Source organism: Hydractinia symbiolongicarpus, chromosome 3, assembly GCF_029227915.1.
Source record: "Hydractinia symbiolongicarpus strain clone_291-10 chromosome 3, HSymV2.1, whole genome shotgun sequence".
Classification (NCBI taxonomy): Eukaryota; Metazoa; Cnidaria; class Hydrozoa; order Anthoathecata; family Hydractiniidae; genus Hydractinia; species Hydractinia symbiolongicarpus.
In genome coordinates, this window is record NC_079877.1 from 26214486 (window position 1) to 26227216 (window position 12731).

The 12731-nt window shown below is 33.1% G+C and overlaps 1 protein-coding gene across 1 annotated transcript; it reads left to right on the plus strand.

Annotated features, from left to right (window-relative positions):
- The first annotated feature begins 6963 nt into the window (after nt 1-6963).
- On the plus strand, nt 6964-12439 carry LOC130635469 (astacin-like). Its single transcript, XM_057444800.1, has 8 exons — nt 6964-7140; nt 8696-8833; nt 8921-9059; nt 9609-9814; nt 10649-10748; nt 10841-11064; nt 11297-11314; nt 11818-12439. Exons 1-8 carry the CDS (start codon nt 7098-7100, stop codon nt 11970-11972), a joined length of 1023 nt encoding a protein of 340 aa, XP_057300783.1. The 5' UTR covers nt 6964-7097; the 3' UTR covers nt 11973-12439.
- The last annotated feature ends 292 nt before the right edge of the window (nt 12440-12731 follow it).

Below are 12731 nucleotides of genomic sequence, written 5' to 3' on the forward strand. Positions count from 1 at the left end.
AATGCACAAAGAAAACCAGCATATAAAAGAATGAAAGATTTCCAGTTAGACTTACAGTGTAAGATCGCAACATATAATAAACGTGTACAAAAAGTATATAGTAATCACCTCTTCATGAAGTTAATACAGTTTAGCATTAGGGTTACTGGTGTAGTTTTGCACCAATTTCTATTAAGCATTAATTTTAATGCTATGAAATTCCCACAAGAGAAAGGCAGTTTATTAAGCCAGAAAAGAGTTAGAAATTAGAAAAATAACATCAAAACATTTAAGATGTCTCATATTATTTACCCTTACATGTCCCTGTCAACTATGTTTAAAAAATATTTTAATACTGTAAAATCTTTAAGAAAGTTTTAGTAACTATAAGCCAATTATGAAGATTCTCATATAAAAAGCAACATATATACAAATCCTACTCATATCCATAAGTTGACATGACATTTTGTTAGTTTACAGTCTGTAACAGAACGTTTTTTAACATGCAATTCTTGTTTCGATCTGTATATGTTTTACGTGAAAATCATTTCTATGATTTACTTGAATATTCACAAGTTATTTTGATTGATTTTTTTCACCAACTTTGTGGATTATACCAGATATATATCCATTGTTTACAGTTTTCCAATATTATAAGGATTCAGAACAAATCTTCTGTGTTATTTACTTGAATATTCATCATAGGTACCAGGGTGACATCAAAATACAAATTATTTTGATTGATTTTTTTCACCCTCTTAGTTCCTCTTATGAAACACAACTTTGTGGATTATACCAGATATATATCCATTGTTTACAGTTTTCCAATATTATAAGGATTAACAAATCTGTGTTCTTTTAATTGATGGTGATTTTCATTGTCAGAAGAATATTCATCTTAGGTACCAGGGTGACATCAAAATATCTTATCCTAAAACAAAATTATATCAATGTATTGCTCAGCAAGATGAGAATAAGAAATATTATAAAACAAACTTGGACTATTCTTAGATTAGGTATTGCTTCATTCTTTTGTTTTTAGCAATATTATTACAATTAAAAGTAACATGGGAAAGTCAAAGAGATCTTCCCGTGTTCTTAAAAGTTTTAAAATGAGCAGTGGGATGTTGCATATAAAATGCACTGTTTAAAAGTTCCCACAAAGTCAAAGTTCTTAGGGACAATCACAATAAAAAAGTATATGCTAAGCGTATAAATTTGGCGGTGGGACGAGGTAGAATCCTTTGACGTTTAATTATATCTCATACTGTATACATCGATTTCTTAGAGAACAGAAAGAATTAATAACTTTTAGTGTCTACCTGCTTAGCAGGGACACATGGATGAGTGCTTATGGTTTCAAGGACTGACAACATTCAAAGATTACCTTTTCTGATTTGATGTTTAGGGGAGGGAAAGGGGATCTGCAGATCTATTAACATTTAGCTTGGACTTTTGCGTTCATGAAAGAGCTGTCCCTTAGTTATCTTACAAGAATGTATTCTCTCCCAAACAGAAACAAAGATACACAGTTGCATAAACGGCTACACGAAGCCTACACGAAGCCAGTGACCCTTAAGACGTTAAAGAAAAAAAACTAACAAAATTCCAACTAATACACATACAGGTAGCTAGTAATACTCTATACCGAATTTAACATACACATCAAAACATCTTTCGACCGCCAAGACAGTGTTTACATAAATTGCCTCCGTTAGCTATCTCGTTTGGCATTGGGCTTTTATGTTTTTAAACAATGCATTTGATCAAGGCCAAGTTAAAACCTTTTGTTTTGATAAGAAAAAGATTTAAATTACACGTTTTGTAAGAACATCTGGTGGTTTACCACTTTTAAGAATAGTTCTTGACACAAAAGTGCCTAAAATTCAGGAGCAGCTAAAACTAAAATATTTCAAGTATTACTGAATTTATTGTCTCTTGCAGAGGAAGATAAAGGTTTGGTTTGAGACAACAACACGGCACACGTGGCCAAAATACTTCTCTCCAGCATTTCCAATCCTTTCAATATCTGAAAAGGTTTCCAAATTCAAAACTTCTTTATTTAACTTAGGTGGCATACAATTGCTTTAATATTCTAGACATTTGAAGTGCTCCCTGCAATTGGACCTGATCCAGGTAAACCATGTTGAAAAAGAAACATCCACTCCATGTAACCGTACCCGTGGTCGTTTTAGGCGTTTAAACTTTAAAACCCACGGACGTTTTAGGCGTTTTTTCTTCACATTCCAGAATTTCATTCATTGGAACTTGAAAACCCGCGGACGTTTTAGGCGTTTTTTCTTCCATCTGTGATTTTCATTCATTCGGAACTTTAAAACCCGCGGACGTTTTAGGCGAATAGACATTTTGCCTAAGATCGCCCCGGGTTTGCTTATTTGAGTAAAATAAAACACGCACGCCGCGCATCGTCATAGTCGAAATCGGCGGATGCCAAAAATAAATTGATAAAAATAATTTAGTTTTTTTTTAGATTATTCTATCTATAGAGAATTTTTTTTCTAGTTCACAAAACTAGGCTTAGGCAATTGCCTAGGCTGCCTAACCCTAGATCCGCCCCTGGTGGGTACCTATATCGTGATAAATTATGAGGAAAATCACAGTCCTAAGCGCCTCATGCCTTAGGTTTGTTCCGCTGGGCATATAAAAATGTTTTATCAGTGCCGTGCAAGCTGGAGGGGGAGGTGTTTTATCCTCACCCTTCCCAACAATTTTTAAAAGATCAGGATGGTATAAAATGGCAATATTATGGAAAAACAGTATCTAAACCAGACAACTATGTTATGACAACGAATACTAAACACAAAAAAAAGATTGCTAAAGAACGACAGTTTGGAAAGGATTTGTTATATGAGGATATCATCGATCGATATATTCAAAAGGATACTTATAGAAGATTTCACCTTTGATAAATCAAACGTTATTGTTGGGATTTACTTTATTTTGTAGCATTAACACCAGATAAAGCTACAACAAAAACAAGAATCTTTTTTAGCGCGTCAGCAAAGTATCACTGAATGATCTATCAAGGTCCAAAGTTGCAACACGACTTGCTTATTGACGTAATGCAATTTAGCAGGTATCCAGTCGCCTTAATCTGCAAAATTGCTGAAATGTACTTTCGTATTATTGTTTCACCTGCAGACAGACCATACCTTAGGCCATACCAATGGTGATGAACTCAGACAACGAGTCTCACTAAGTTACACGTTGGAGATTAGATGACAAGATCAATGTATCGACTGTCAACAAAGATGTAAAATGGAACTTTAATCCTCCATTGAGTCCTCACTTCGATGAAGCACATAAAACAATGATCAAAGCTGCAAAAAGAGCAATTTATGGCATATTAGGGAAAGCTGAAGTAACAAATAAGGAACTGGTGACAGCATTCACAGGAGATAAATCTCTTCTAAACTTAAAAGCATTGACTTACCAATCAGCAAGTATTGGGAATGAAGCGTCACTGACACCAGTCATTTTCTATTTGGACAAGTTGAAGGAATAATTGCCCCAGAATCAGTAGACGAAGAAGTAGAATTCAAGAACTGGTTAAATACGTTTGGCATAGATCCAAGTTGGAGACCAGCCGAGAAAAATGGCGAATGAGTCAGATGCCAAAGGTCTTACCAGGACGGGATGGTCATGTGCTAATTGAGAATGTGAGAATTATTCCCCTTATTGATAAACACGGTTCATCAATAAGGGGAATGTTCATTCGAAGAAATTTGTATTATCCAGCGAACTATAACGAGAAACCTAAAAAAAAGACAAAAAAACATGCAGAAAATCAGCATTCGATTAAAGGTCAAAAATATGTTGAACATGAAAACAATATATACACCCGTTGTTTACAATTTTATTAAGAGAACGAATAATTTGGTACTTTAAGGTTTTTATATATATAGAACTTCTCCGTAATATTTTTTGAGTACAAAATTTTAAGAGCGGAATAGTTTTAAAGACAGAGTTAAATTAATTAAAATAATTATACAAGCAATTATTATTATTAACGCTTTCATTATCATTATATTGTTAACGATAATATACTGATTTTGCAGTATATCATCATTAACAACATATAATTATTTCCGACATTTCCCAGATGAGAACAAGCTACAACAATACCACCAAATCCTGTAACGTCACTCAACTGGTATATGCACTGGTGTATAAAGATCTCCATTTCTCGTTTGGTGATTTTTGGCAATGTTAAACAATATCTAAAATTAATTAATTAATCATAAAATGAATTCAAAGGTAAAAGTTATTAACAAGATTTCGGCATCTTTGTTCTTTATTCCACTTGGGAAACTGAAGTCATATAAAGGTTATTCTCATTAATTGTCTGCGCATGTATTTCTTTTGAACTTCACCGCTTGTTTTGATCATGTTTTTACCAAGGAAAACATGTAAAATTAGCGTCAGTGCATTCCCTTTTCAAATAAAGATTACTGCAGTATTTTTGGAAACAAAGAGAATGTTTTTTCCCTTTCAATTCGTTTGATGTTGAACGCCAACATCTGACCATGGCTAAGTTCGGATGATGCTACACGGTAGGCTATATTCGTCGACATAAAATCTGTTATAGGCTCTATATTTTGGTTCAGTATTATTGACTTTATTTAGACGATTTACCAGTGAGAAAAACTTTAAACTTTAAAAGAATAATGAATAAATTACATAGAATTGTTTTCATAACGGGGAAAAGAAATATTTTCAAAAAAGCAATAAGTAATACATTTTCTTCAGTTCAAATTATAGGGATATTTTTTCATTTTTTTATTTTAAAAACTTCATTTTTAATTTATGGAAGTGGGTATGGTGGATATTCTATTTCTTTTTTCTTTCTTTACTTATTATTATTGTCTAACGTGAATTACGCTACCTTAACGCATGAATTTACACTACAGTGACCAGGTTATTACAAGTAAGGGTCTAACTTTTCCATGGTCTCAATCATAGCGGAATCACTCTCCTTATTCGTCGTTTTGCCTGAAACACCAGCTAAAAGCAGTATAAGTTGACTGGTCGCTCAATGTTGAAGACTTAAATTGGTATTCCCTTTCCGTCTTTGGAAGATGCTTCCACTGTATCTTTGGGAGTTAAGAGAAGAGGAGGCAGAGAGAAGATTTGAAGCCCTCATTAAGCCATTTAGAATGTCATAGGTACAGATATGGCCTTGGTAAACACTTCCTAAGCAGAACTACATTTTTAAAATGTACTGGAAAAACAACACACTTTTCAAAGTGATTAGTAATCCCATAAAACTAGGACTAGAGACCTTCATGGTAAGCACATTTTCAAGGCTGGTTCATTAAATTTTCATTATGAAAAACAACGAAATCGCTTTCTTGAACAACAAAGAATGCCAACAAGGTGTGAGTGAAATATCAAAAATATTAAAAATGCATTTTTCTTGCATTACGTTATATTATTAACATACATGTAAAGGACAGAAAAAGAGATAAAAAGAGAGACAGCAGAAAAAAAGGATTTGTTGTCCCTGTTTTCCCTAATGATTCTTGACTTGCTCACACAATATTTCTTGCAAACACATCCATAGCTGAAATGGTATGAAGTTGGTATCGTAAAGTTTATAATAAAAATGGAGATACAACTTTGTTTATTCGGTTGCTAACAACACAGAACGTACAACATAACTTGTTGTTATAGCATCCAGGAAATTACATATATCTTTGAACGGAATCATCCTTCCTGGAAGCAATTGCTCTGCCAATTTGATAACGTGTAGTTTGTCATATCTTAAAGTACTTACCACGATCTTGTGTGCTTGGTTCGCAGCTAATACAATAATCGATATCTCAGTTGAAATCTGTGAATTTGCTGCTCTGCAATGTGTTCAGATCAAAGTTATCAATCTTGAGGAGATCCTTTCCTATTTTGCGAGATGTTTATATTTTTTAAAATCTAGGTTAGATGTCGCAATTGCAGGAAACAAAAAAAAGATAAAGAGGTTAGAAGAAACTTTTAGAACAAATGATGAAAAAAGGAGTTTTCCTTTTTCACATTGTTATGGAGACTTCCGCAAGAGCGTAAATTTTGCAATTGGACTATGAAATATTTCCTTTAGCTTAATAATCCCAATTTAAACAAAAAAATGTTGCAGCGTACTACATTTTGTGTTCTGGAATGTATTAAATTCTCATGAATTTCTATTCTTATTAGCATAACTTATAATTATTTTGTTTTTTCATACCAGATATGAACAGAGACAGAGAAAAGCTATTCCATATTGTTTCATAAAATCGTAATAGATATATATATACACAATCCACTTGACAACATCCCATCTAACAAGTGACTTAGGTTTGTTATGTGTTTTCTGTGACAGTCTTTATGTCAGTAAAAGTATTTGCTAACTTTTTTATACCATAAATTAATCTTTTTGATTCGTTTTTTATTAACTAGCTGATTTGCTTTTCAACTTCAATATCAGAGTTTTGAGACGCAGACTGCGTGCAAAACTTCCGAAATATTTTTTTAAACGTACTTATAACCTCTGAATAAATAGACATCTATTTATAGCTGGCATTCTGTTCGCTGGCGTTATCAACAGTTTATGAATTTATTAGAAATCTGATTTGGCCATACAACATCAAAGAAATGAAAAGGAAAAAACATTGTCATGTATCTAAAAATATTACATGATTCACTTTTGTTTCTTTGAAAAAAAAAACAAGTTAGTTGTGCAGTATTATCTAGTCATGATCACCTACGAAGTTTAAAAGAAATATTTGAACAAACAAACAATAACAGTAACCTTTTGCATGACTTTATTTTTCACATCAGAATAAAAACAAAGATGCCGAATTTTTTTAATTACTTCTTCTTATCCTCTTATTTTATGATTAATTAATTAATTTTAGATATTGTTTAACGTTGCCAAAAATCACCAACCAAGAAATGGAGATCTTCATACACCAGTACATATACCTGTTGAGTGACGTCACAGGATTTGGTGGTATTGTTGTAGCGTGTTGTCATCTGAGATGCGACGGAAGTAATTATATGTTGTTATATATAAAAGGTGGAAAAACTGAGAGCTTAATTAGTCGACTCCTTAGCAAGCATTGGATATGGCGATGAAGAATGTTTTGATATTTTTAAGCTTAGGAATTGGTAGGTTAATATTGTACTACGTTTAAGCTGCTGTTATGTTTATTTTTGCGGACGGTTATAACATTGAGTTAAGTGGTTATACAACTTTCACAAAGGATTTTTATTATTTATATGTTTTGCATTTTTGTTACATCACCTCCTTCTGCAAAAAGTAATCATTCCAAACGAAAGTTTATGTAGGTATCAAGTGCTTTCTTTCACCAATAATAGACTCTTTTTTAATTTTTGTACAGTCATAAATGAAGGTCCCGCAAAGGCTCTTAGTTTGTTTATAGCTCCAATTTGACTGCAGAATTCCTGCACGCACCAAAACTACTATCGCTGAAGAAAAAATATATTCTCATCTGAACGCTCATTAAATTTGAACTTTTAAAATCTATATTACATTTGGAACCTAAACCTACAAAGTCTTGCACTAGAATTTAACACTATAGCGCTATCAGAAAGATTATAAGATTTAGTTTCTTTACATTTTTAAGCAGACAATATTTTCTAAAATCCAATCACTAACTTTATGCAATTTAGCTAGAATATCGAACATAAGAAGCTTTGCCAAAATGAAGCAACATTTAGCTATCAAATAGAAATCAATAAACTATTAAAATGATGACAAATGGTGATGTAATGTATGGTAGAGGAGTTTAAAATGATGTTAAAAGATTCCTTGCCAGTGGTACCTATTTTACCTTCGCTGATAATAATTATAAGTCTCAATTTACGGCGATTAGTTGTAAAGGTTACTGCTTTGGTTTGATAATCAAATCAGGAATTTTGCAATACCTTTCAATCCGATAAGAGATGTTAAGAACTGTAGGTATGAAACATCAAGTTATAAACAAACACGAGGATTTAACACTAATATAAACATGAAGGCTAAAAAATGTAAGTTTGTGTTGAAAGAAAAAACAAGAAGGGAATTTGCAACGCCCAAACTTTGTTGTCGTTTTATTCAGTGAGAAGGAAGTAAAAACTTGTGAAATGATATGATTGTCAGTTATCTCCGGTAGTTAGCTTTTAAACAACATTATAAGTTTGACCTTAATGACAATTTTGCTATTTTAATCAAATCATTTTGTTTTATAACTTTTAATTAAATTTATATGCCCATCAATGAATTATCAAATGGCGCCAAAGATCAATTATCTAAGACTTTAAAAACAATGTTTGACAGATTAAACAAGATAATATACTAAAAAAATTAAAATTTCGTTGACATTGCGTGACAAGAGTTTTGGACATAAAACTTGTTTTTATTATTTTTTAGAGTTTCTTGGCAATCTAAGCATATTCTTGCGGAGCTGTTTTAAGTGGAAATGATCATTAGTCAAGTTTATAAAAACGTAGTTTCACAGGGACTTTTAAGTTTATTTATCTAAATTCGATGTCCCAATGAGATTTAGCAGGAACTTCGCTCACTTGACTAAAATTATATAAATTATATCCTATATACTCGATGCTCCATTTTTGTCTTCAAAATTAGATTCTCTAGCAATACTATCAGAACAAAAAAATTTTTTTTAAAAAAAATTAATTTTCCATATTTCTTCTTTTTCAGTCATTTATAAAGCTGGTGCATCCATCACAAGAACGAAGCGCGGAGTATTGAAGCCAGTACCCAGCCTATCAAATTTTAGATGGCCTAATGCTACAGTTCCTTACATCATTTGGACTACTGGAAAATTCAGAGCTTTCTGTAAGATTGTAATTTTGTGTTACCTTAACCAGAAACAATATAAACGAACATGCATAGCTAATATGCTAATTTCTACCACTCACATAGGTCGCAATAGCTCATCGTATTGGTTAATAAAGAAAGCAATGAAAGATATTGAGGATGTGAGTTGTATTCGGTTTAAAGAGTATTTCAACATTGGATCTACTCCATCCACTGGATTTTTATTGATTCTCAATGGTGACATGTAAGATATTAATTTAAAATTTCTAAAAAAATTTGCAGGGAGTTGTGGAGATATTCTGACAAATGCAACATTGTCATTTATTGCAAGATACTGTGCCAATTTTACCGCGCATCAATGAAATAAGCAACACGAATTTTTTGATAAGAATATACTCTGTAAGAATACTTAAAATGAAATTACACAAAAACTTAAGAATATTCTGAAGATATGCTTATCTTGAAATTTCTCAAGTTTCATTTGAAGTGTTTTTTTTTTCTCAAAATCTAGTTGTATGACTCGCCAGTTGAATTAGGGTGTTCAAACAACAACATCTTAGAAGTGATTCTTACAACAGATTTCTTATTCAGACCTTTGAATCATAACAGGCGCTAGCTAGGAATATGTTAAAAATATTTATATTGAAACTTAGAAAACACTATTCTTATAACAGCGTGTACTGGGTAATTAATTGTAGTTTTTAATTCAATTATGATTTATTTGGGAAAAGTTACTCTATATACATGTATTGTTCTATTCTACTCACCACTGTACTAGCTACATATATTATAGGTGCTACACATCGCCTGGTTACCTTGGACCAGGTGCGCTGTCGCTTACCTTGAAAGATTATAACTCCTCTAGTCCAAAAGAACCTCACTGTATGCATCGAGATGTCATCACGCATGAGCTACTGCACGCTCTTGGCTTTCTACACGAACATCAAAGACTTGACCGGGATAAGTATATACGAATAATCGAGGAAAATATCAGACCAGGTATAAACATAAATTTATCTTTATTTTATAGTATTTTCTTTAGTAATCATTATTTTTCTTTAATCTGGCATTGTCATTCCGTTTAAAGCTATCCTTGCGAACTGGATTATACTGCAGGAAACATGTTTTTTTTATATCTCCTTTATGCTATATTGCATGGCTATGATACTTACTGAGTTATAACATTTATCTATTACACACCTAGAGGCCAAAGTTTTAAGTCCAATACCTTCCAAAGGTTCTGATATTGGCTATTATGGGAAACTACTAATAAAAATCTCTATGAAATTTTTGTAATCGGAAAAATATAATAACCCTTGCTCATAATATGTTCGAAAAACCCGAACCGGATAGTGTTGAAGTGAATTTTATTTAGGATGGTACAGGGTTAGGCGACGAGTTTTATTTAAAAGTGTGGTCAATATGGTGAGTTCGGGATGCTTCAAACATGTTTAAAATTAAACACCTCAAAATGGCTAAATCAATATTTAAACTCTAAAGTATTTTGAGTTAGAATGTTTTCAAAGCTATCTAAGTTTGGTTCACACTTTGAAACAGCAGCCTCGTCCTCGGGGTCTCGTGGCCCCTGAGCCGTTTTTACGGCAAAATGCCCGGGGAACGAGGTTGTGTGAAACAAATAACTGGAAATAGGTTTCCTGCAGAGATAAGAAACGACTTATTATGACTGTTTGTGACAATGACAGTACAGTGTAGGATGCGGCAGATTGTGAATAATTAGTCGAGGGACGTTAAAGTTTAAGACATATATGATAACCAACAAGTATTTATAATAAGTGGTATGCTAAGTATTATCGCTTTTTTGTACACTCATAGATTCATTGAAAAATTTTCAAATCGCTAACCGTACGGAATATCCAACCGCTGACACATTAGGAGCGGGCTACGACAGATTATCCATCATGCAATACGATGAGTAAGGATGATATTTTTTCACTGCGTTCTGGTACCAAAATCCAGGATGCAATTCTTGGCGTTGTTAATTGAGTTTTTCGTTTGTTTATCTAGGTTCTCGTTTTCGAAAAATGGCAAAAAAACAATGGTATGGAGAGCAAATGAGTCTCTTCCTCTGGGTGGTAAGAAGATGTCCAAAATTGACAAACTTCAGTTAAATACATTTTACGGTTGTAAGAAATATCCAACTTTACCCCCTGTTTTGGCGAAAGAGAAGAGTACAAAAAGAATTATGTGGACAAGAAAAATAAAGAAAGCTTTTAAACCACTTGCAACAGGTAATAAGTGTGTTTGTGTGAATGTAACTCCAGCCTAAAGTTTTGTCGATGGAAAATAGGCGTCGGCGGTTAAATATGCCTTTACTTTAATTGATTCGTATTCTCATAGGAATTTTAATACCGCTCGACGTACGTGTTTGTTTGTCTGTAAGTTAAAATAGTAGCTGCAAGTAGCGACGGGATATTTTACACTGACTAACAAATGACAGTTTTTTTTATTTTCTTATCTCAGATAAAAGAAAAGTTATCTGTAAGTTGAATTTATTTTTGTAATTTCATGACAAGTTCATCTCTTCACCTCATATCACAAGACGCTCCATTTTATTTCAAAAATGTTACTATACTGTTATTTCCCCAGAAACTGAACCTGGTCCTTTTGAGGGTCCTACAAGTTTGGGTGGGTTAAAAGGGTGGGTTTGGGGGACTCTACATAACTCTTGAATGGGAAGGAAGATGCACGTAAATTATTATTTTAAAAAATGTTACTAACAGGTCATACGAAAAGTCACCAAATTACAACTGACTAGCTCAAAATTATTGAAAGTCTTTTTCGGGAGAGCCACGCTCCTGCGTAAAATAGGGTAATGCTTAACATACTATAAAAAAATTTTATTGTCGGAACTAAGTTTCTTTTCTAAAATCTGATGATTTGCAAGCCTTTGTGTAGTTTGTACTAACTTGTCCTTCCAGTAAATGTTCTGCAGTCTTAACTATTTCTTTATCTTTGAAAATCTATATTTTTGTACTATTTAGGTCCGTCAAATTTATGCAAGAAACATTCAGGTGTTACACGACAACCTTTGGAACATGGTGTATTTGCGAACTGCATATTTGGACATCATTTTGGCTGCTTCAAATGCAAACGTGGAAAATGCAAATGGTTTCCAAATATGAACATCCCAGAATAAAGTTGATTCGAATGGATTTTGATCGTATAGAGTAAATGTTTTTGGACCTCCCACTTTCACTATTACACATATATCGTCCATGCGATTGAGATACTTAATTTTGTAAATATTAACTCTTCTCCCCAGGAAATATAATATTAAAAAAGAAAATTTGACTGTATTATTACTGCACCAGGGCTAGCGACACGGTTTTTGAAATGAAGGAGTCACAAAATGGCACCCACCATGGTTGGGTGCTGCACAATATATGGACTCTAAAATTGCCTTACATTGCTTCATGTTGGGTGGTTTTTCATTTAAGCTTACACAAAGAGCATCGCATTTTCTTATTATTTGCAAATAACTACGAACTTTATTTAAATTTTAACAAAAAGTGGGTAACCATGACCCCTACCGTCGGCCCCGTAACCTCTTCCCCCATCGCTGGCGCCGTAGCTCCAGTACATGGTCTTATTTCTTTACTTTTCATGACTCGAATTACGAAACGAACAGTAAGCCTAAGATACATTTAAATTCATATGCGCATGATAACAATATGATTTATAGCAAGACTCTATACATCAGTGTCCGTATGTTGCTGCGCAGAAACTACTTACATCATTTAACTACGACACCATCAAGTGATGTCATTTAAACTAACGTCAAGTCGTACCGCTTAAGCTTCTGCAACTTTGAAGGAGAGAAGTCGTCGGAAAAACACAATGATGTCTATCGGCTTTAATAATCTCAAATATTGCTTATAATCATTTAAACTTGTAC